Source organism: Zeugodacus cucurbitae, chromosome 6 (assembly GCF_028554725.1).
Source record: "Zeugodacus cucurbitae isolate PBARC_wt_2022May chromosome 6, idZeuCucr1.2, whole genome shotgun sequence".
Lineage (NCBI taxonomy): Eukaryota > Metazoa > Arthropoda > Insecta > Diptera > Tephritidae > Zeugodacus > Zeugodacus cucurbitae.
This window is the reverse complement of record NC_071671.1, coordinates 40,735,446-40,761,010: the sequence shown is the minus strand read 5'-3', so window position 1 is coordinate 40,761,010 and position 25,565 is coordinate 40,735,446. Positions and strand designations below refer to the sequence as shown.

The 25,565-nt window shown below is 35.6% G+C and overlaps 2 protein-coding genes across 5 annotated transcripts in view; one reads left to right on the top strand and one right to left on the bottom strand.

Annotated features, from left to right (window-relative positions):
• LOC105215209 (Krueppel-like factor luna) overlaps positions 1–25,565 on the bottom strand; it is a 273,119-nt gene that overhangs the window by 98,356 nt on the left and 149,198 nt on the right. The gene's annotated exons all lie outside the window — the stretch shown is intronic.
• LOC105215208 (sideroflexin-1-3-like) lies at positions 21,307–22,739 on the top strand. Its single transcript, XM_029042253.2, has 2 exons — positions 21,307–21,446; positions 21,510–22,739. The coding sequence occupies exon 2, from the start codon at positions 21,528–21,530 to the stop codon at positions 22,605–22,607; it is 1,080 nt and encodes a 359-aa protein (XP_028898086.1). The 5' UTR covers positions 21,307–21,446; positions 21,510–21,527; the 3' UTR covers positions 22,608–22,739.

Sequence of the window (25,565 nt, the reverse complement as noted above, 5' to 3'; positions counted from 1 at the left end):
CCTATTGGTTTTGTTTCCGCAACCCCCATATATTGCCATAGATACATAATTGTTGTTGGAAAGGCTGTTGATATTTTTAATATACTTCAGTATTAAATGGCATCGCATTATAAACCTCAAATTCAAAATTATTTCTAATTTCTAAATGATTTGTTTTATACAAACAAGTTAGCACTGACAATTATTATTTCGAATATATTTGTTGTTGCTAAATACTAATTTCGTTATTTTCGGTAAAGCCAGCTTGTTTTATGAAAATCAAAATTTACAGTTATTCGAAACAAATAATCATAATTTATGTGTAGCAAACGTCATCCTTTCGAAAACAGAGTGATTATGATTTTGTTTTACGATTACATGTGTATATACACACCTACTTTCTATTACAATTGGTTCTCTAATTTTATTCAATAAATAGTGTTTATTCGACTTCTAATTACAAAAATTACCTGAACAGTTTTTGGTGTTGTAACTACACACTGTTGTTGGAAATATGTGGCTTATTATTTAAGAGCATTGTAAGCCACATTTAGTTTAGTAAAAATGTAAGGCTAATTTGTTAATTGAATTTGAATGCTAATGTGCACAAAATTAAAAAAGAGCTTAAATTAATTCTTTAATTTTTATTTAATTATATGCGCTGTAAGTAGTGTGGAAAATTTAGAATTTACGAGGGGAATGGTTTATAATCTCAGTGAGCAAATGTAATAAAATTAATTGTATAATGCTTTTCGCCGATAACGCATCAGTAGATAAAGTAAGTTTGTTAATTAGTATTCACTGATATTTAATGTATTAGGATGGGTCACCGTTTTGTCAGAAATATTGATTTTTGAATATTTTAGAAATTGATTTGAAACTTTGAAAATTTTTAATGAGATGGCTTTAATGCCTAGCAAAGATTAATTCTTTCTCCAAATGATTTAAGAATTAAACTGCAATTTTTCTCAATAAATTTGGAGATTCACCAAATGACTTCATAATATGAGTTCTCCAAAAAGATATATAGAACATTTAACAACCCTATTAAAAATATGAATTATTCAAATATTTCCGCACAAACTATACCAAACGCACAGTGTTTGCTGCGCCGTGCCAACTAAGTGCATTGCCGCGGCAGCATTTTAGGCGCAGTCAAGCGCATTTCAAATTCATAATTTTGTAGCCGAATACATAAAATATGCAAATTTAAAGTACACCAACAAAAAATATTATTTTATGCTATCTGTCGAAGGTGGTTGCATGAGCATGATATATTTATGCGCGCAGCGCTTAGGCATTCAAATGGCGAATATTCAAGTATAGCAAAAACAAAATTAGTATTTCTAACTTACATATAACGGTTCGTTAGTTTGTAATCCGAGCGCTAGCTGAAATATTGCATAAACTACAAGTGAAACTAGTTGTTTGGCTATAATGTTGCATAACTGTCATAGCCAAATTTGCAAGGGGAGGTTGTCCCAACACCACTTCCACGCAGTGAATTATAAATTACACGGATTGTTGCATTTGTTTTGAAAATTATTGCCGCTGTCATTGTATTCATCGAATATTGTGCGTATTTGCGCAGCTGCGTTGCATAACTGCAGGCGCAAACACAAGCGCATTGTCACTGGCAATAAGTCAGCCTCAGACATGAGTTTGTATGTTTGCATTTTTTTTGTTATTTATTTCAATTTATTTTGAATTTATTTTTGCTAAATTTAATTTCATTTCGACTATTTGAAAATAAATTTATGAATTTATTTTTTTCTCGTCGCTAATGCACCAGTGAATTTCGTAAACATTTGCTTTTGTTTACATTTTCGGCATATTTGAATATTTCATATGCGCACATTTACTTTATTATATTTACATTTAATTAATATTTTAAAATATTAAATAATGCATAATTCAATTTCGTTTAATCACATATTGGTGGCTGTGTGCATTTTTTGTGAAATGTTTGCCAATCAATTACAACAAAAAATAATTTTAACAGCAATAAATGTGTTTTATTAAAACTATGTTGTTGTAGTGGTATGTAATTATGTGCATATTTAGAGTTAAGTGGAAAAGCTATTAAACAGTTGTGGAAAGGTTAATCGATTATTATGTTACACAGGGTGTTGTTCCTGTTATGGAACTCATAAAAGTATATGAAGAAAATAAATTGATTAAAAAATAAGATAGAACAATATTAATAAATAGATTTAGTTTAATTTAAGTTATTCAAAAGGCGATTGCATTTTTTTTTATGAATCTGAAAGTCTACTAAAATTTTTTTTTATCCGGAATTTATAGTTCACGCTTTTTATACAAAGAGCTAAGCCATAAACTGTACTTTAGATGCTTGTCCTACAGACCTACATTTCCGCTTTAGTGACTAAGTGACTTAGTAGTCACTCTTCGCTGACCAGGCAAAATGTGTGTAACGTTTGTTGCAAGCATATACACCAATCGAATGCGCTACCTTAATTGCGGCAACTGGCGCTCAGACGCAGATGAAATAAAGTCAGAATAATTATTATAAATACACTTGCAACAAAAGCAATATTGATGACATACAATGCATGTACGCTGGTAGTCAACCAATTGGTCCGCACTCATTACAGGTATGTATGTTGCACGTAACGTGAGTGCATGCAGTATGCAATTTTCGTGTTTAATCGGAACAATAAGCAACATGCTGGTAGACTGGCTGGAAAACTCAGCGCCACATGCAACATCAACACGGTCATGCCGTTTAATTTCCACCACCACTTATGTACGTGTTGCAACAACGCAGCTAAGTGGCTGCTTGATTGACTGCCACACCGCCACACTACCAAACATCCAACAGCGTTCACACACACATCTGTGTGACTGTGAGTGACAGCCGCCTGGTTGCGGCATGTTGACAACGCACCAGAGAAGCATTGCAATTGCAACATACATACATATATGACTGTAGTTGCGATGCAATAAAATTGCTTCTGGCTTCAAATATGTGTGTGTGCGTTGCACGTATGTGTATGGGCGGCGGTGGTAATCAACTCACTGCTGCGCAATTTAAAGTAAAAACAATCACAACAAGCGCGTAAAACAGCAATTGATGGCACTGCGAATGAAAACAAAAGCCGGGCGAAATGTCAAGTTGCATGACTGCCACTCGCAGGCAATCACGTCATCCGCTAGCGTACAACGTAAACGCACGGCATTGCGTTGCGTGTGCGTGTTGCATTGTTAAGCGGCGTCTTCATCATCAGCTACGTCTGTGTGTGTGTGTGATGCGATCTTGCAGCTGTTTTCGCTCACATTTCCTACTTGTTATTGTTATTGTTGCATATGATGCAGCGCTTAAAACACAATCACGCAGTTATATATATATGTATATATTTGTGTGTAAAAATATACTTTACTTCTTGTGGCACATTGCGTTCGTGGCATGTTGCTATAATAACAGTCGCCGACTATCACAACAACACTCAGTTAACATTCAGCAATAATAATAACAATAAAGCTCTTCGCAGCAAGCAGCAAACAACAACAATAACAGCGACATCATCAAGCCAGTTGCAGCTACAGCAATAATAACAATAACAATAACAATATTGTGTCATGTGGCATGAACTTCCGAAAAATATTGTATAAGAAAGCATTCGTCTTGTATTCACGCATAATATATATGTACATACATACTTGTTGTTGTTGTATGAAGTATATGGCAAAAGTGAGTACAGATTGGGATTCCTCAGAGTATTTTGCAACAATAACAACAGCCAAATGAGGGTAGACAAGCAAATGACATGTATCTGTTGTTGACGTTTATAACGAGCAGCTTCAACACTTACCGTTACCCGCAAGTATTTCGCCATGCAGAAATTATTATTTTCGTTATTATGTTTTTATCTGCTTTATTTCCAGCTCCAAGGGAATTACTCAAATGAATGATTATCAACAAAAATGAGTGGATGTAAGAGAATGTAAGAAAATTGTCTCATTAATTAAAATTGTTTTTCTGTAGATAACGTTTGATTAAGATTGACCAGCAGTGGTTTTTAATGGAAGTCGAAATAGTGATTTCGGCAATTGGAGAGTGGTGAATCGAACTAACAACTTGCTTAATCAAATATACTCGTTCAGGTTATTATAGCTATAAAAGTGAGCCTTTTCAGAAATGCACGTGAGAGAGACATAGAGAGGGAGAAAGAGAGATGGAAAGTATAAAATTATCTTGTAATAAATTCAATTGAAAGACACTCTTGGAAGATTATGGAGAAATGACGAATCGAAGACTATTAGAATTTATTCGAGTTGTTTGACAGCAAGTTATTTATAATGCTACAACGTTGGTCTGATAACATCATAAATAGATTTGCTGGATTATTCAAAGGATTAAAGAGATAGTGATGGAAGTTGTGCTCCTAATGAAACTAGTTATAATCTTTCAATGTCCACGTAGCCAACGAAAAAAACTTGCTTGTCAGTGATGCATGAATAAAGGGTTTTCTAGAACCACCTTATTCCCAAGATTTGGTCCGCTTTCGATCTCTTAAAATGTATGTGGACTAAGACTAGAAATAAAAACACATTGATGGTTCGAAGGTTACTGAACAAGAACCATAAAAACTGTTTCCCCAAAAACAGATTTATTAAGTGACATATAAATTCTGGGGATCATCAAATGTATGTGATATAATCTTATTTTTCAATATGACTTTTAGTATAATTGGATCATTCCTATAAAGAAGTTTCAATACTTAAACTTCATTTCTAGGTCTAACAGTTTACTTCTAAGCACGGTTCGTCCTCCAAGGATCATTTGTAAAGCGTAAAATCATATTTTATTTCAAATACACAATCACTTGACGAGTTTATGACGTCTAAATATAAAAACCCACACACACAAATATATCAGATCAGATGCTGAAAATCATGCATGCAACACACTTTATATGCAAGTGCAGAAAAACAAATATAATATTTAACGCTCTTCAAGTGCAAGTCTACGCCTGACGAATGATGGGAATTTATTTCTGTAAGTGCGCGTGTGCTTGACATTTGAAAAATGCAGCACAGTAATATTCATACTGCAGTTATTTGTAGACGCACACACACACAGACACCTTTGCAGGTAACTTCCTTCCGCTCTTTCTCTGAGAGTGTGTGTGTGTGTGGACATTTTATAATTTGATGCTGCTGCTGTCAATAACCCACCTTTTATGCGCACACTCACAGCTGAGTGCATTGGAGGCACGTCAGCAGCCATCAGACGCTTCATCATTCACTCATGCAGTCGCTTACTCAGTCAGCCAAAGTGCGGCACATCGTCTTTGATGAATAGTTCGTGCACTCGCTTTCAACGCTTTGCATTTCGCATAGTTCAATGCAATTTCAATGCAGTAAATGTTGCCTCCACCGCCACTGCCACCGCCGCCTCAAACTCGACGCAATGCAATTTGCAACGAGTAACCAGCAGCGAGGCAAAGCGTTCAATGCGTTGTTGGTGTTTGTGCACGTTTATTGTGGCGTGAAACATTTTTGGCGTGTTGAAAGGTGTTTATGCGGCATGCACACGGAGTAGTGCGAATGCCGCTGGTAATGCGCCAACTTCCGTTCCTCCACATGCAAAGTGCTATAATTTCGTAGATACGAGTATTTGTGCGTTTTTTATTCCCATTGCGCTCTATTCCCTGCCGCATTCTCAACATAATTTAGTGAATATGTATATTTCCAGCTTGCCACACATTTTATGCATGAATGAATGAATGAATGACTCATCGAAAGGTCGCATGACTATTTACTTTATTTTCTATTTTTTATTTATTTTGTTTTGAGTACACATACAATGTGTAGAATTATGAGTGCTCACTCAACAACTTTGCAGCACTCCATTGGAGTTCAATGATGTGGAAGTGTGATTTTAGCAAACTTTATGTGGAGATATATGCTTTTGCATATATTTTATTTTATGTGAGCAGTATATTTTTATATGATTGATAAAATGCTTCGAAGTGTTAACAATATTCAACTGAGTGCGTACATTTTAAAGAAACAACTAACAATTCTGCTATAAATTTTTACAAAATTATATACATATACATAGAATTTAATAGTAAAGCTTTAAGTTTGGCATGTTTCTATATCTAAACATCATACAATACTTAAATGTTGTAAGCGTTGATACCAGAAGCAGCCGCTTCTAATTTAAAAATGAAGTTATGTAGACTGCATGATACTTACTACCTCGGCAATCGCTATTTGAGATTTTATATAACCACTAAGCTTTTCTAATATAAGATTTGAATATTACTATCTTTCCATTAGCCAAGGTTGTGGAAATCTCACGAGGTGCCTTATTAACGTGCTTATTAATCAAACCAAACTGCCTCTCCTAGCCTAAAATCTAGCTATTCTCAGCTAGTTATATGATAAATTGAAAATAGATCTCCGTTAATTTTCTAAGTCAGTCAATAGTTACCTTTTTCTTCAGGTAATTTTTTTCGTGCAACTCTCTTTAAAATTTAATTAATAATTTTCATCTTCAACACTTCCAACAATTTTTCAAGGCAAGACCCACCGTTCGTAAATAAAAAACAAACTGGTAACGAAGTCAAACACTAAATATTGTGCAAATAATGAAATAAATAACGGAAATGTCAAAAATATGTGGCTATAAAAACGACGTAAAACAAATATGTAAATGCCAGCGGAAAGCAAAAGCAAAAACAAGAGACGCACCCGAAGAAGGGAAGCCGCCAAGCAATTTCGAGTGAATTACCCACAATGCGTCTGCGCCGAGGCATTGGACGTACAACAACTGAGCAGCAGACGAAAGCAGGTCAGGCTTTATTGTAATTGTTACCGATGCCACCTGGTGGAGCTGTGTTGTTGCGTCGTGTTCTTTTCAAATTTAATAACATGTACAGTCGACATTAAAAATAATAAACGAGCGGGATTTGCAACTTAAAGCCCACCAAAAATATAACATAAGCCCCCGCCCACCTTAATTAAGCGCGGAAATCCGACATATCGATTTTTTGCTGCTTCGCTTTTGTTTTTGGTATATTTTTTCCCGTATCGTGCATTAACAGCAGCTGCGTGGAGCCATTTTGTTTGTGCGAGCTTTATGAAATGAGTTTTTGTAGAAAAGTGTTTTCAGTGCGCGTGAGCATTGCCGATGCTCCATTATGTGCTGGAGTGTGTTTCGGCGTTGGCATATTTGTTCATCCCAGCTGACTAATTAAAATCAATCCCACCATCACCTACACTAAAAGTGTGTGTGAGCAGCGGCGCTAATAAGCCGCCCACACTCCTCAAGTTTAGTTGAGCCTAAGCAGACTACATACAGCTCATATTATAGTTATTCCTCAATCGAGCGAGGGGCAAAATTCTCACACCACGCGTTTGCTCAGGGGATTAGCAACGCCAAGCCAAGACAAAAGTCAGGCGTGAGTCGACTTTTAGGCGGACTGACGTGGAGGGAAACATATACACTCAAAGATAAGATTTGCTTTTAGTAAAGAAACTTGTATATCTGAAGTAGTAGTAAATTCTCGTGGCAGAAAACGAAAAGGCAATTCAAAGCAATTGTAGTTCTCAAAATAGAAGATGCCTTAATCTATCTGTCGCTTTTCTGAAAATTACTAAAAAAGCCATTGATTGCCCATATTTCGGTTTATTCCTTGCTTGTTGTTATAGAAATTAATTGTACATTCTTTGCACAAACAAAAGAACAACACGAACTCAATTTCTTGGCCTAAATATACATTAGAACATTATTTCTTTAAGTTTGTATGCAAAACTTAGCATACATTGAGGCACACATTGCAAAATCTGCTACTCATTCCAAATTTCTGCTATTTACTTTCACTTCGTGCCACATAATTATTGCAAAAGTTAGCTTGTTTATAATTATGCCGTTTAATATTAGAACAACAACTTCATGTCTGAAAATCACTTTGTTGGCTACCTTTTATACGGCACACAACGCCTGAATGTATGCTAATATTGGCAATAATTAATTGTCTAGACACAAGCAGACCAGCAGAGTGAATGCAAGCGAGTGCGGATATGAGCGTGAAACGAAACATAAATTATAATTAAAGTAAAAAATTTTCCAACGCTTTGTGTTTAATTATGAGGCGGATGTTTGCGCCGTTAAGTAGGCAATTAAAACATTGTTTGTCTGCGCAAAGTTTCGGCACAAGCCATAGAAGCAAATTAATAGAATTCGTTTTCGTTTTTGGGATCCGTCCGCACTACCTGCCAAACCCACTCGTGTGCATACATTGGGTTCAAGCACGAGCCACCATCCCCCGCCCGCCCGCTGGCTTGCTATTAATAATCACCTGTTTGGAATTTCAAGCGAAATATCCGTGGCATGCTTCAAAAAAGCGAAAAATAAGTGGAAAATTACTACTAATTGTATGCAACATGCGTAGCTGCTTATAATTTGTGACAGGCCCTCAACAGCTTCCGCTCACGCCCCGGCAACGCGTTGGCAGCGCCTTCCACGTTTTCTTAGCTTGTCTTTTTTTTCTTTTGTTGTTTATTTTGCTCCTTCATCGTCTGCCTACGAACTTTTTGTGAAAATTGAGGCTGTCGCTTCTAGTGCCATTCAATGGGCAAGCTGGAATGACAGTTTCACCCGCTAGCTGATGTATACTTATACACTCAGCATCCTACTTTCAACCACTTATTATCTTTGTTGCTGCACTCAGCTCAGTCTTATCCTGCCGCCGCCGCCACTTCCACTCAATGCGACTCACTTAGTTAACTATTCACAAATTTCACAAATTACCCAGCTTGAATAATAATAATGTGCCATCATTCAGAGCGGAATGGGTGCGGGGAAGTTTAAAAGAAAAATAACAGCTACAACAACAAAGCAAATATCTTGTACAACAACAACGTAACAATATGTGTATGTATGTAAAGAAAGCCAAGTCATTTAGTGGAAAAGTTCAGCAGGCATGACTTTGCTCGTCAGCCTTTTGAGACAAATTTCGAATTTAGGGTGAATTTTATGCAGCCATGTTGACTAGGTAAATGTCAAAAATAGAAAAGTGCTTAGCCTTCGTAATAGGAAGCTACTGCTTACTAAAGAAAATTGCACGAAATTGTCTCGGCCAAATCCTTAAGTGATGGCACAGGCTTTATTGTTACAAGAGAGCTGCTATTTAAAGCGGATGGTCTGTGGCCTTCACAGCGTTTTCAGTTAAAATTTAAGAATTCATGTGTATATATTATGATAGCGCTTGAATATGTAAAATATCCGCCCCTTTGAGGTTGGTGAAGGTAAATTGGGCCATATTTAAGTATGATTTTGGTGATTCCGATGTAAATATATTTACAAAGCACTACTTTATATTTAGTTCTTTGATTATGTATTTATGTGTAAATTGTGGTCAATTATTTAATATATTATACCACAATTTAATTTAAACAATTTTAATCCAATAAATTGGTCATAATGTGGTACAGAAATATTTTCAGCAAGCTTAATGTGGCACATTTTGTTTAAATTGAAATAAAGTGAGATTTCTTGAGAAAAAATGTTAAACAAACAAAAATTGTCTTTGATATTATTCACGAAAGGATGACAGAGGCACAACAACTAGCAGAATGAACCCGTCTCTATCATCTTATATTTCTGGATTTCAGAAACTCTCTCTCTCTCTTTCGAACAAATAAGTACAATAAATCCACATATACTATGATAATAGAATTAAATTAGTAGAACTTACTAAAATTTAATACCTTGATTATTGGTCTTGTGCGATATCTGAACATGTTTCAAAATGTTTACAATTACTATCCTTAATTACATATCTACTCGGTTTTTTTTATTTACAGGCATACAAATACACAAATCGACTCGAAAAGAAATCTATAAAAAGTTAGGTTTAAAAATATGAAAATTTAAATTGCAACAATTTTATCTTAAATTATAATTTTACATGCTGCTTTCAGCACATACTCGCATTTCAGTTTCTAACATAAAAATATTAAATATACTCGCTTTTCATCATGTTAATTTTTTGGTCATATATCACAGCGCTTATAACATGCCACAAATCGTTGTAAAGCACTTTCAGCACATCATTAAAACGAGTCAAACATAAAAAATTGAAAATTACACCAACAAAACACACGGAAATTTATGAAGTCTGGCAATCGAAGTGTACATTAATGCAACCACCATTTAAAAACGAATTGCGGGTAATAATTCAACGAATGACTGCGCCACACACACGCTAATGTAAGGCCCACATATGAATGTACACTAAAGTAAAAAACTTTAATTGTCAAACGAGCGCGTTTCGTGCGAAAAAAGAGATGCAACAATGCAGCGTTTTTTGTTTTTGTAAAAATACGAGAACATTTACATGATTGCCATTTCATTATATTGCGGTTAAAATAAATTTCATATGTTAATGGTGGCGATGTAAAAAAACTCAGCGCATTCTTATTTATGACTTTGAATATTTGCCATTAACTAAAAGGCTTAATGGGCGCGAGCATGCTATTTGTACTATTTAAAAATTGGCAATAAAATGCATGAAATTCTTGTGAAAAATATTTAAAATGTGTTGTTGGTGAAATATGCTTTTATAAGCAGCGAAAAATTGCAGAGATAAATGAATTTTTAAAGTGGCTACTGAACTTTAATGCAATAACTAAAAATCGTTGCATACCAGCAGGCGCATAAGTAATGTGGGATCTTAAAATGAGTAAAATGTATATAATTATAATGTATATATGTACGTGTAAATTAATTGATCACGTACATATATATTTATATGTTAAATATATGGCATTTTATCGTGCCATTAGGATTAGAAAATCATTCAACTGATTTTAATTTAATTGAAAATATTTGCCTTTCGGGTATTTTTGACTCGCTTTCAAACACCTCCGAAAACTTTAATATCGCTCTCATTCAGTGTAAATTTAATTTCGCACATCAGCTGTCAACAAGACACACACACGCGTAAATATGTGCACACATGTGTAGTTATGTATATACAAGCGCTGACTCATTGTTACACTCTTAGCCTTTTGTGTGAAATAATTACATCAATTAAATTTAATGAATTGTGACAAATAAAAAAATGCAATACAAATTCAAAATGTCACTGCCTTTGATCCTTTTGTCGCATCAAATTAAATTTGATCACAGCGATTGGAATTTCAATTTGCCATTTCATCATATAAAAAACGCACAGAAGAAAAGGTTTGAAAATGCCACAGACAAGGGTATATGTATATGTACGAAAGCATGTATTTTTGTGAAATTCTATACAGTTCACACACATGCACATATTTGCTTTTAAATAGCTATACATAGACACATCAATTTGTAAGCTCATGTTCAGCCACTTAGTGAGGCGGGGTAAAAATTTAATAAATGTTAATTGTTTTATTATTTTAAAATGAGTCTTATTATATTCAAAAATCATGAAATTTAGACGCTCAAAAAATATTTTTTGTTTAATAAATATACCTTATTTAATTATATAAACGTTAAAAATAATATTTTATTTTTTTTTTCTGAGTGTACAGCTTTTATCGCCGTCGCTGCGAGTGCAAAGCTCAAATAATATTGGCGGTCACGGCATCTTCGTGCTCTTCCACCGTCATCACCATATCCACCCACATTCACATTGATGAGTCAAAAAATGGAGCGAAAAACAATTGCTGCCAGCGAAACCAGTTAGCGTGTACCGCACACACACACACACACACACACGTTCGCAAAGTCGCCAAACAATGACGTGAGGCTTTATAGTTTAGCGTATGGCACCAGTATCAGACGCTGCCGCTGCCACCGACGTTTTACTGGCATGACAGCTTGGCGTTAAATTAACTTACTGCGAATATGAAAGTGAAATGAATTTTAAATTACACTTTGCCGCCTTTGCGTTTTTTGTTTTTGCGTTTCTTTGTGTATTTGCTGCTTTGACAGTCTGTGCTCCGTAGCCGGTTGTCAGGCGCTTACAGTGGCAAAATATTACGTATAATTTATTTGTGTTCGCAAGCCAGCTGTTCGCAGAATTCACAATGTTTTTTCGACTTGCATTCTACTTTCAATGCTTTCATTTTTGGCATGTCTTCGCCAGTCACAATTGCAGACTTATTATAAATTTATGTGGATTTTGGGGCATGTAAAAGTAGTGACATTAGTAGCACGTGCTCAAAATTGATTTATATTTCGATCATTTGAGTTTCAAAACTTCGGATATACACTAATGCACCCACAAATATATTACAAAATTCTTCTATTTTTCCTATTTTCTAATTTTCACCTGTATCACATGCTAAAGCAGCCTTTAGATCCTTAATTCGACGTCACATTAAAACATCTAGGTTTTTTTTTTTCAAAAAGCTCGCAAATAATATGACTGATAATGAAGAAATTCACAGATATAAGGAGAGGATAGGGCATCGTTTTAATAAAGACCACAATGATAACTCTTTCCGATAGTCATTTTGGTATATTTTAAGGACATTTTGCCTTTGAAAGTGGGAACCCGGTTCAAGTCGTTTATAAGTCGTTTAAGTTTATACTTATTTCAGCTGCTAATTCTTACTAAAGTGCAAACTTTTCGAATAAGTGTTTATTCTTTGTGTTTATAAGTCGTTTAAGTTTATAATTATTTCAGCTGCTAATTCTTACTAAAGTGCAAACTTTTCGCTCCTCAAAAATAATACTTGATCCAAAGGAGAATCCACAGAGTTTTAGTAATATGAAACTGAAAAAAACGTCCAGATTTTCGAAAATGGAGCTTCACTTGTTAACAATATGTTCACAATTATTCTTTGATGCCTTGCCTTGTTCAAGATAGACAATTTGTTTTTGTAGTTATTTTAAATACTTACTAAAATCCAATTCAATATCTATGGTCTATGTTACCCATTAACGAAAATACTAGAATTTCCAAAAAATTCCAAATCTACATTTATTAATTGCGTATTACTTGGCAACCCTAGATATTAAATTGCTAAAACAATTTTTCAAATATTTCTTATTACTTTCATTCACACAAATTGTTTCCTCGCTCTCTCTTCCTTGCTTCGTGTAATTTGCAACTTTTTGTCTGCAGACAAATTTCCATAATTGTTGGCGCTGACGCCGCCACAGACAACAGTGACTCAAGTCGAGTGCCACAATCAGCAAAAATAAAGCATACACAAGTAAAAACAACAAAGAAATAAAAACAATGTCAAGCAAAACAAATTTACAAATTCAACAATAAAATGAACAAATAGCAAAAGGCAGTAAAGAGCACAATGTGACTGGGGGGAAGGCGAAATGACGAAATGGATGGGGAAGAGAACGCAGAATGGCAACCAAAAACTGGGTCAAATGTAATAAACAAACTTACGTGCACAAACACACGCGCGCAAATACTAATAAAACTATTACGCTTGGCGTTTGGTTGACAATGTAATGAACTGCGGTGGGGAGGGAGAAATGGTGGAAGTATATGTGAATGAGAGTGAGAGTGAGTGTAAGCTAAAAATCAAATATTTAACATATTTCAGGGCTAGCACAACACATTCAAACGCATATGTGTGGCACATACACACAACCCTGGCGGTGGCCATAGTTGTGGCAACTTGCCCGGCTACACCGTCTCACAGCGAGCACTCAACATTTTAAATGACCAAGCAACAAAGACAAGTGCCCCGCAAATAGTGTTGACGTGAGAGAGGGTGCGCGGTGGTGGCGTGAGTGAGTAACATGAAATTACTATAATAATAAAAATACGGCAAAACAATAGTTCCAACAATGAGCGCGTCAATGGCCGCTTGGCTTGCGTTGGTAGTAAAATCACAATGACTGCGACAATATGGCGTCGAATGTGTGCTAGTGAGTGCCGTTACATTATCCGTGCTAGGCACCGGGCGGCGCGCATTACACAAATACACACGTATGAATGGCTGCCTTAGTTCTGTTGAACAATATGAATATGTAACATACATTTGCCTTTGCGATAATAGAAATTGTCTTCGAAATCGCTGCACAACATAACCTTGAACATAACACGCCATATTTCGTCGTGACACAGCAACTATTTAACTATTTGGCAGTGAATACGGAAATAGCAAAGGTCATAAACGACAGTAAGTGAAACTGGATCAAAAAAATTAGATATCCATATCTACATACAAAGGTTGGTATAAATATATATGTATCTAAGCATTTATATCTTTTCTTGAATTGTGAATAAATGAAGAAAATAAATTTAAGAAATGAAAATTCCTTGCTAAAAGTCTTTTAGTAATTGAGAAACATCATTTAAATCGTTTAAAAACATCGTTGTGGATATAAGAAAGGTAAAATAATCAAAGTTTACACCATTTGAAAGACAGCCTGGGCTATGTAACCGAAAGTGGTTTGGAAACCACAAAGACTTAAAAGATAATATTTTATAAGAGAATATTATATAAAACTAATTAATTAAATAACTAAAATAATATTTCCAAATTAATTTTTCCGAAGACATTATTTAACAAGGAAGAAACGACGAAACAATTGCGAATCGTTGATATAGCTGTATTAATATAATTCATTCTAAAATTCATCAAGGAATCATTGGTTCTAAGCATCAGGTCAAAGGTCAACACTCTAAGTCACTCTGACTTCACTCAAAATGAGTCTTGTGGGAAATTTATCGACATGAAAAGTTGAGTTTCTTGCTTTTATTTGTTACGTACTTATAACTAATAACAATATTATCCATCCCTACACTAAAAGGTGCTGAATTATCTTTTGAGTCTTAACTTCCGCATCACCTCAATCCTTACCTCCAAAAAAGTAAGCTTAAACTCATAAAGCCTTTAATTGCCGAAATGTAGCACTCTTGGCAATCGCCGCCACTGAAAAGCGAAATCAATGGCGATGTGATTTCTTATCTTACAATATATGCAAGAGAAATAAAGTGTTATTGCGCCCAAATGTAGGCAACATAAAACGCACACATACAATAGGTTGTTATACATGCACATATGTGCTACTTGTATGCCGTTAAGTGCACAAAATGCAAGCGACGAGCATCATTAAGCACACTTGAGACTCAAGTGAAGTGCATGAAGCTGCTGTTAATTGACGCAGCGCAGCCAAGTGATGCACAGCGGCCGCGCCAGTGTGTGTGCCATATTTTGCAACAAGACTCTACTAAGTGCAGCAGCACGAGTGGGATATAGCAGTGTTTTGCATGCAAGTGCATGCTTTTTTGGGTAGAGGGCGAAAATGCAACAGCCTACTTTTAGGCTTTATGCTCGGAGCACTTAAGCACAACACTTGAATCTTGAGTTGGCAGCGACATATGTTGGCAAGAAAATGCCGAGCTGCCGTGAACTGCAGGCAGGCGACGAACATAGGCGCGCTTAAACCGTTTGGCGGAGTGAAGGGGAGCGCGCGAAGTGACGGAAATGAACTTCCGCTGGCAATGAAGCTGAAGTGTTACTGTAACACACATATTAATGAGAGCGCATAAAAGTATGCAATTTATTAAAATGAAGTGCAATTTAACGGTGCCGTGCGCAGGTGGAGGAATTTAATTATGCGTGAAAAGGAAATATTAAATGCATAAATATATATATATATATGAAGGTTCAAACATGCTGCAATTTAAATAATTTTAGATACAATGTATTTTTGGGATTTAAATTTTATGTGAAGTTTAGCGTAAAAATTGGACTGTAAATTTATGAATATCTCATATAACCGTATATTGAATTTGGCCAACTTTCGATTAAAATAAAACCTCACTCTTACTGCATATGTGCTTAAAGGCTTCATAATTTTCTCATTTAAATGCATTAAGTACACAAGCATATACGAGTACATGTGTTGTATTACATAAGTAGCCTAAAAATATGCAACGAAAGCGACGGCGAAACTTTATTTGGCGACCTTTTTACCTTTTTCGTTTAAGGCTTGCATAACATTAGGCGAACATGTGGCGAAAGGATGCTTTCACAGTTATTTTCGTTTATGGCGTTATAACTACATACAAACACACTGGTTATCGGTGAAAATGTTAATGTATGGCCAAAGAAAATTGAGTTGAAACATTTTTCCAAGGTAAACTGGCTCATACTTTTAGTTCTGTGGATAACCGTCCAAATATGTTTATAAAATTGCAAATATCCCCGCGTGTCGCCAGCAATTTGCTGCAAAAATATTTTAATTTTCAACACCACAAAATATTTTCCATGAAATTTTAGCCACGAAAACACGTTACGGAAACTCAGCGCTTCTTACAGAGGATGGTGTACTAATATTGGCACCTACATACAAACAAAATTGGAATATAATTATATATGGATATATGTATTTAATGCTAATAGACTTTTAAAATTCACTCAGCTTGAAAGTGGGTTAGTAAAGGGGCAAAACGCAGGTAGTTTATTACAGTGTTCTTATAGGCGCCTATAAATATGCAATACAGCCATGTGCTGCGGAAAATTATACGCAACAAAAGTGTAACCTAGCCCCCAAATTTACATTTTCGAAATTAGGTTGGTTGTTAGTCAAACTTCATATGTCACAAGATGTTGCTGTAACGCCAGAAAGTATGCTAATATTTTTTACTTTCGGATCAAATACCGAAAGTTTTGACAAGTGAATGTGCAGATTGAATTCCTGCTGCAAGAAATCGAGACTTTATTTAATTTATTATATATTTGCAGTTTTAAACAGCGCTTTCAGACTGAAAATTGTGATTATTAATACGCTTTTGAAAGTTTATACATAAAAAAACGTTTAAGTGATTTAAGTTTAAATTAAAATGTGAGTGTTTTAAATTAATCTCAGCAATATATCAGGTCCCATAAATGCAATAAAAATTACGATTTCCACACACACATTACATAACTTATTTTTAAAGCGCAAAATCGTCTGCACTTCTATACATATCACATCCACCTGCATGCCGCCGCGGCAACTTCATTAACATCATTTCTCGTGCCACTTTCGTGGCAGCTTCTAAACCGAATTAAAACGCTTGACTTAACAGAAATTAGTATTAAGTACGAACACACACACACACACTTATTTTCAAGCAGGCTGCATATACATCATACAAACAAATAAATATACACACATAAACATAAGCGCGCTTGTGTTAATTTCTTGATGTAAGAGAATTTTTTTATTACATCCAGCTCAATTTCACTCTCTGCGCCCGTCTCCGGGGTAAAATGAAAAATCAATGCTTAATGGGCACATCTGTGCAGTCACCTGAAAGCCAACTCATGCAACGGCTGCAGGAAAATGGCGCAGGTGGATGGGAGATAACATAAAGGCAACGGTGGACAGCTTTAAACAAGTTGGAGGCGCTTATTAAGCGCTTCAAGCATGCAAAAGAAAAGCAGTAAATAAAGAAATAAAAAATAAAATCATTCAAGGTAATATTTTTGCTTAAAGGCAATGGAGTAATCAGTAATTAAAGGGGGTGAGAAATTATTATACTTTGCGAATAACTGATGGTGTTTCTAAAAAACTGTTAATATTTTACTTGTGGATATTATTGTAAAGTATTGAAAAGTATGACTACATTGAAATTTTTAACTCATTTTGTATCTCAGAGTATTAAATAAATATACAGTTGGAAGTCATTATATAAATAACGCACCATTTCGTCACCAAGATAAATTTTATCCAAGATTATACGTTTCCTTAATTTTGCTAAGATATATCACATATTGAGCTGGAAATACGATATAAAGCCCACCCAATATTTACATATATGAGAGCTAGAAGACATAAGGAACCAATTTTTGGTTTAAAATTTAAACTTTTTAATTATAAAAATATATCATAATTCAATAAAAAAAAGTATTTTTTCTAGAAAAAACACTTTGCATAGTCTCTATTTGACACATGTAATTTGTTGCAAACTTCCTGTGGTGCCACAAAAAAAAACCCACGCCGCGCAACTGCATAATTTTAATTTTAACGGTAATTTTTACTGCCGCAGCTACAAATATTCCCCGCTTTTTATTGCCCCAGTGTCAGTTTGTGTCAATGGCCTGACATTTGCCCGTACAACTGCCAACATTTATCACTACACATTTAAATAACTGTTTTTTGCTGAGTTTGCTTTTGTGGCAGCAAAGCAAGTGTGTGACGCCAGCATGTCAGAACTGCAAACGATTTGTTAAAAAAATATAATACTATTTATATACAAATACACTTTTGTTGCACTTACAGCCAATTGCTGGCGCTGCATGATACGCGTGCGGCGCCTACGTACCACAACATGCCACACACAAAACACGTGTTTAGTTAGTGTTTATTTATTTTGTATTTTTGTGCAAATTCACTCAGCGTTTTGTAAAATATATTTATTTATTTCACCATGAAAGCGACCACAAAGAACTACGTAACTAACAACCCACACACGCAGCTTAACCTTTTAAAGAGCGACTACACAATTTTCCCGGAACCTTTGCAACCCCCGTCGGACAATAGTGTGGCAGCGCAATAAAGAGTTGGGCTAAATTCATTACAGAACTCCAACTCAACCAAAAATAATAATTTTTCCCGTTGTTTGCATATTCGTATGTACTGTATATATGTATGTTTGTATGTATGCGTGTAAGCGCCTGTGTCGTGTTCGGTTACAAGTTGGTTTAGATGGCGACTTTGCGACTCCAGTCGAGCCATAAAAAGGTAATAAAACTTTTGTTTACCTTCATAATGAGCACGTTGAGGTGGCTAGAAGGCAAATAGGCAAGCCGACGCAGAGGCGGAGTACTCGTACGAGTATAATGGCACTCATTCCAATATGATTACTTAAAACTCCTCCGTATGCTGAAATACGTACCGATACTAATGTACCGTTAGATCAGCATTCAGCACTCACAAATATCCTTGTTGTTGCATGCTTCTCTGGTGGTAAATTGATTTTTCATTTTAGTGAAAACTTAAGGCCCTTCATATATATAAACATACACATAGAAGCCCACGCCGGTTTATTATATAAAGTAAATATGTAAATAGATATTTACGGTCTTGCCTCGACCCGCCAATATTTATGTGCATGCGTTTGTTAGGTTTTTTGCCAAGCCATTAAATTTGTGGAATAGCAAAATTTACGACTTTGAGATTGTCATTGTCAGAGGTGAAAATATTTACTATCCTTTAGAAGTTTTTCTGCAGACAGTCGCTTTGGCGCAACGTACATGATGGATATTTTTAGCTACTGAAATTTAGTTTTTTATTTGCTATAAATGTAGGGTCTAAAGTAATTTTTCATGTTTCAAAGCGATTGAACTTATCGTAAAAGCACAATATTTATTTAGAGGGTTTAGTTATAATTTATAAAAATTATAAAAAACATATTTCTCTCTTAGGATGCCATATTTTTCATGAGTTTTACGTTGAGTTTACAGAAAACTTTTATGTTTCAATATTATAGTTTTATACATAAGTGATGTATCCAAAAGGTATGAATTACTACTTGTTCCAAAGCATTACACTATAAATAATAATTCTTTTAAGCCTATGACGGTCTAATATATTTTGGTGTAACATTATATTTGACCTTTTAGTATAGCAGGAACCATTATCTAACATCTTTAGATTTTACTACTTTAATGACCATAGTGAATTTTATGGATTGAACTCACACTTGCTAATTATTCTGAATAAATTTCCAGTATAGTTGTTAATGTTTTGAATTGTGATGGAATGATTCATTTACTGTTCTGACTAATTACTGCTGATAGTTCTGCGACTTCTTTTCAATAAATAGTATATTTTCATTTGTTTATCGTTAACTACAACATACTGTGGGTCTCTTTAACATTTGATAAAACCCTCCATTCACTGAAATAAAAATGTGGGTTAGTGTTTTTATTTTTTCGAATATCTATTATATTATTTTTTCAGTGATTTTTTTTAATTTTTTTGGACATCTATTTAGTTATTATGGTATTCAAGGCGTAATTAAATCAACAAATCAGTCATCATGGAATGAAATGCACGGACGGTCGTTGTTAAGTCATAACTATATATGAATATGGCTTTGCTTTAATTTAAATTGTCCGAATTTTCACTCAATTTATACACAAATGTGGATATCTCATTTAAGTGGATGTGGATATCGAATTAAGTATGCAGATTTGGTTTCAACATTTATTTGCTTAAACTTTTATTTGATTTTAGTTGCATTTTTCACATATGTATGTGAGAAATTGACCGTTAAAACGCTCTCTTTCAAACCCAGAAAAGTTTTCTGTTTGCTAAAAATACGTCACCATTTTTGTATGGAAAACAAAAACCAACTGCAAATATTTACATTCGTAATTATGACAGAGACCTTCGGGGGTGCATGCACCTCGTTAAACTGCTTTGTGTACAAATTTTTGTTTGCGTAAATTCACATGTTTGTTTGCACAAGTGTGAGCTTCTTTACCGCCCATCCGCTAAAATTCACTGGCTAAAATATACACAAACAATTGCACATAGGCAAGTTCATAGAATAATTGATAGCCTTGATGCTTTAAATAGCCGCGTTGCAGCGCTGAAAGCATGAATGACAATGCTGCGAGTGTCCAAATGACTGAATTACTGAGTGAAGCCGATAAATATTTAGCGATTAACACCAACAGAAGCACTTATATTTGTTGTTTTATGTACGCTGAATCGTTTACTTCAATCTTGCTGCAGAACATATGTTTTCATTCGACATTATCAACTGCAAGAACATGAAATTACCGAGTGCATACTTATATTTGCTCAATATGTCAGTCTTCACTGTGGCATTTGAAGTATAATTGATAGAAAAAATTATTAAGTAATAAAAATGGAATTGAATGAATGCGCTGAATGACATAAGTATTGATAGCGGCAAGTGTGTGAGTGTGTAGCCAGCATAACACATCGCTTGGCCTTGAACTCGCTGACATTAAACGATGCTTGCGCGAGCGTTTACGACAATTGTTTGATTATAAAATTAATCAATAAATTTATTATTTTGTTAAATTGACTAGCTGACTGAGCTGTGACTAAGACTGTGGAAATGTGTGCCAGTTGGAACAATAAATAGACGTTGAGAAAATATATACATATATTTTGTATTTGTATTCTTTTAATGGATTTGATGTATAAAAATATTAATAGAAAACATTAAAAATATAAATTGATGTCTAAAAAGCTTTTAAAGGAAAATTTACATCGTTCGAGTGAACCGAAACTAAACGTTGAAACACTCTCCAAATATTAAATCAGTAAATACTTCGCAAAATATACAACTTAAGTAGCCTTGAAATTGTTATTTTTGTCACACAGTGTTTTAGAAGTTTCTCCGACTACTTACCACAGACAATAAATACAATCAGTAATTTAAAGTTGACAGTTTTAACATACCTGAAAATAAAATAAAAATATATTAGCAAAGTTTTCACATAATTACACACACTTTAGAGATATTTAACTACTTAAGAGGCTCCTGGTACTAAAGGTACTTCTAAAATGTGACAAAAATTGCAACCCTTAAAATTTATTTTTACTACAATATTTCTAGATATGCAAATTTTTGTAAATGAATAAACTGACTGTCATAGTAAAGAAGAAAACGTCAAAAAGAAAAAATAAATATTTACAAATAAACTGGCATCCACAATCGTCGCATTATTTTCCGATCCGCAACATGTCCGCGCTGCCGAAAGTCGACATAGACCAGCCAAAATTCGATCAGAGCACGTATTTTGGGCGTTTCAAGCACTTCTTCCTGCTCACTAATCCGCTGAACTTGCTAGCTAGCAGCGCCGAGTTAGAGCGTTCGCAACGCATCGTTAAGAATTATCGCGCCGGCAAAGATGTTTCGACCGACGTGAGCACACTCGAGGAACTGTGGCATGCCAAGTATATATACGATTCCGCATTTCATCCAGAAACGGGCGAAAAGTCACCGCTAATCGGTCGCATGTCCGCGCAAATGCCGATGAACACCATCATTACGGGTTGTATGCTCTCTTTCCACAAGACTACCAGCGCCGTTGTGTTCTGGCAGTGGTTCAATCAGACCTTCAACGCCATTGTAAACTATACCAATCGTTCGGGATCTTCTAAACTCACGACCGGCGATTTGGTGAAGTGCTACTGCTTAGCTACAGGTGGCGCTTTGGGCACCGCGTTGTCATTGAATCGGCTTACGGCGAATATGCCCCCGCTTATTGGACGTATGGTGCCGTTTGTGGCCATCTCGGCGGCGAATTGTATTAACGTGCCGATGATGCGTTCACACGAAATACGCAACGGTGTGGTACTATTAAACGAACAGGGACGTGAAGTCGGCGTATCAACGCGCGCTGCCATCACCGGTATAGCGTTGGTGGTGCTGAGTCGCATTGCCATGGCTATACCCGGTATGACCTTCACACCTGTAATTATTGATAAGTTGGATAAGCCAGGGAAGTTACTAAATCGTTTGCCGTGGTTGAATCCACCGTTGCAAACGACAATTTGTGGGCTGCTGCTGATCTTTGCTACACCGATGGGCTGCGCGCTGTGGCCACAGAAAATGAATATAAAAGTGGAAAAATTGGAGGATGAAGTTCAGAGCGATATCAAGAAGAAGTATCCAGACTTGAAAGTGGTGTGGTTTAATAAGGGACTGTGAAATGAAGCTTCCGAAGACAATTACAATGGTTTATGCCAAAGCAAAAAATATAAAAATAAAATAATAATTGTTTTTGTAATGCTCTTTAACTACTTGAATATAATTAGTTCGTCAACATATTTGTATAAGATATATATTATATATAATTTTATAAGATCGGTTTCTCTCTCTTTGCTATCGAGCTTTTAAGAAGCTTTAAGCACAACGGACAATATGATGTCAGTTCTATTTTCGATCTCGATGATCATATCGCACATCGGAAGAAGCAACAGGATACAATTTGGCATTGGAACTGCCAAATGGAGTGGAATTATCTAAAGCCAAGAATTCGGCAAACTGAATCAAAAGCAGAAAATTCCGAGAATTCCCAGAAACACAGAATAAACTTAAAAATGGTTCCCCCGAAGAAAACAAAGAATACAAGGAAGGCATATGCAAAGTTAAGCAATTAATCAAAAGGGAAACTCACAGTCAACTAAGAATTAAGAACAAACAAACAATTCCAGCAAAAAGACAAAGCCTTCAATATTCTTCCTTCTATATTTAAAATTGAAAAAGCAACACCAACAACAGCAATTGTCAGCGTGTCAAAACCGCAAATAAATATCACAAAGAAGTGCCAAAAAACATTCACACTAAGCGACAAAGGCAAGGCACACATGTGTGTTGCAAGCACATTCTGGTAGTTATCATCACAGAGCTGCCCCTAGGATGAATAATACACAAGTTGCCACAACTATTTTCGTACCGCATTTTGAGTTTTGAGAGGATTAAACGCCACAACACTGCCACCAAAAGTGACGCTACACGCACGCGCACATGCATGCCACACGGCGCACCATGTATGAGGTGGTAGGCATGCCGTAGGCGTGAATGCAACGCGTTGTCAAGTGGCTTAAGTCGACGACGCCGCGGCTCGTCGTGCCAGAAGTGTGAAAAATTGCAACAATTCGCATTTCGCTTGTTTTGGTGACAGTTTTCCATTGCTGGCATGCTTGACATGCTTCGCTTTTTTAATATCCTCTCCTTTTTACGCTTTGTGTGTCACACTTGATCCTTTGATTAATTGCGCGTGCGCGGTAAGCATTTTTTGTTTTTAGCCCTCAAAGTGGCGGCGCATTTTTATGGTTTCTCAGCTATTTACATTTGTACTTGTATAGCTTTGCATTTTGTCACACTTTTTTGCTTTACGGTGTCACTTGCAGTGTGTTTCAATGCCTGTGACAGTTCGCACGTACGAGAGGAATGCACTTTTTTGTGACTTTTTTAACGTCAGCAGGGTTTTAGTTTCTATTTGTGATGAAATTATTCTTAACAAGTAAGGAAGGGCTAAGTTCGGGTGTAACCGAACATTTTATACTCTCGCAATTTATTGATGTAATTTTATAAAGACAACACAATTCGACCCATATATTCGGCATAAAGTTCAATAGAATAACGAAAATCATCATAAATAGTATATGGGGACTGAGGTAATTCCTAAGCCTATTTCACTCGTTTTCACCACCAAGATACAACGTATCGAAGACTATACGCTCACTTAATTTAATATTACTTATAATTAGGTATATGGGATCTGGGGGAAGTTATGACCCAATTTTTACCATTTCAGGTACAGAGAGAAACTGTTATAAGAAAAAAATTCAGAGGGAATGAATTACATTAAAATATCTGAGGGATTTACCTATATTTTCGGTGAAAAATTAACCTTAGGCACTGAGTTCTTCATGTTTGATATCAGGGGCCTTGAAAAGTCATGGTTCGATTTTGAGAATTTTTCCACAAGTGATGTCACAGCTCAAATACAGTATTTGTGTAAAGTTTTATTCCGCTAGCTTCATTGGTTCCTTATGAATACATTATAAAGTGAACGAATCAGATGGAATTCAAAATTGGGTTATATGGGAAGTAGACGTAGTTGTGAACCGATTGCGCCCATATTCCACCCGTGTCATCAGGGTGTCAGGAAAGTGTTATGTACCGAATTTCATTGAAATCGGTCGAATAGTTCTTGAGATATGGTTTTTGACCCATAAGTGGGCGACGCCACGCCCATTTTGTGTTTGTAAAAAAATCTCAGTGCAGCTTTCTTCTGCCTTTTCTTATGTAAAATTTGGTGTTTCTGACGTTTTTCGTTAGGGAGTTAACCCACTTTTAGTAATTTTCAACCTAACCTTTGTATGGGAGGTGGGCGTGGTTATTATCCGATTTCTTTCATTTTTGGACTGTATAAGGAAATGGCTAAAAGAAACTATTGCAGAAAGTTTGGCTTATATTGCTTTATTGGTTTGCGAGTTATATACAAAAAACCTATTTGGGGGCGGGGTCACGCCCACTTTTCCAAAAAAATTACATCCAAATGTGCCCCTCCCTAATGGGATCCTATGTTCCAAATTTCATTTTCATAACTTTATTTATGGCTTAGTTATGACACTGTATAGGTTTTCGGTTTCCTCCATTTTGTGGGCGTGGCAGTGTACCGATTTTGCCCATTTTCGAAAGCAACCTCCTCAGGGTGCCAAGGAACATGTGTTCCAAGTTTCATTAAGATATCTTAATTTTTACTCAAGTTATCGCTTGCACGGACAGACGGACAGACGGACAGACGGACGGACAGACATCCGGATTTCAAATCTACTCGTCATCCTGATCATTTATGTATATATAACCCCATATCTAACTCTTATATTTCTTGGTGACACAAACAACCGTTATGTGAACAAAACTATGATACTCTGTGCAACAGGTTGCGAGAGTATAAAAATGAGTAAGTTGCTTCTTTCTAAATGTATGTAATATCTGTTTACATACTCAGTACCAGAGCCTACATGATGAAGGGAATTCTTGAAGGAGTGCGATTGTCTCAGGTATATGTGCATATATTCAAACTTAAACAACGTACTATTACACATCTGTCTGAGTTTCGTAACTCCTGGAGACAGTATTTTGAAACATTTT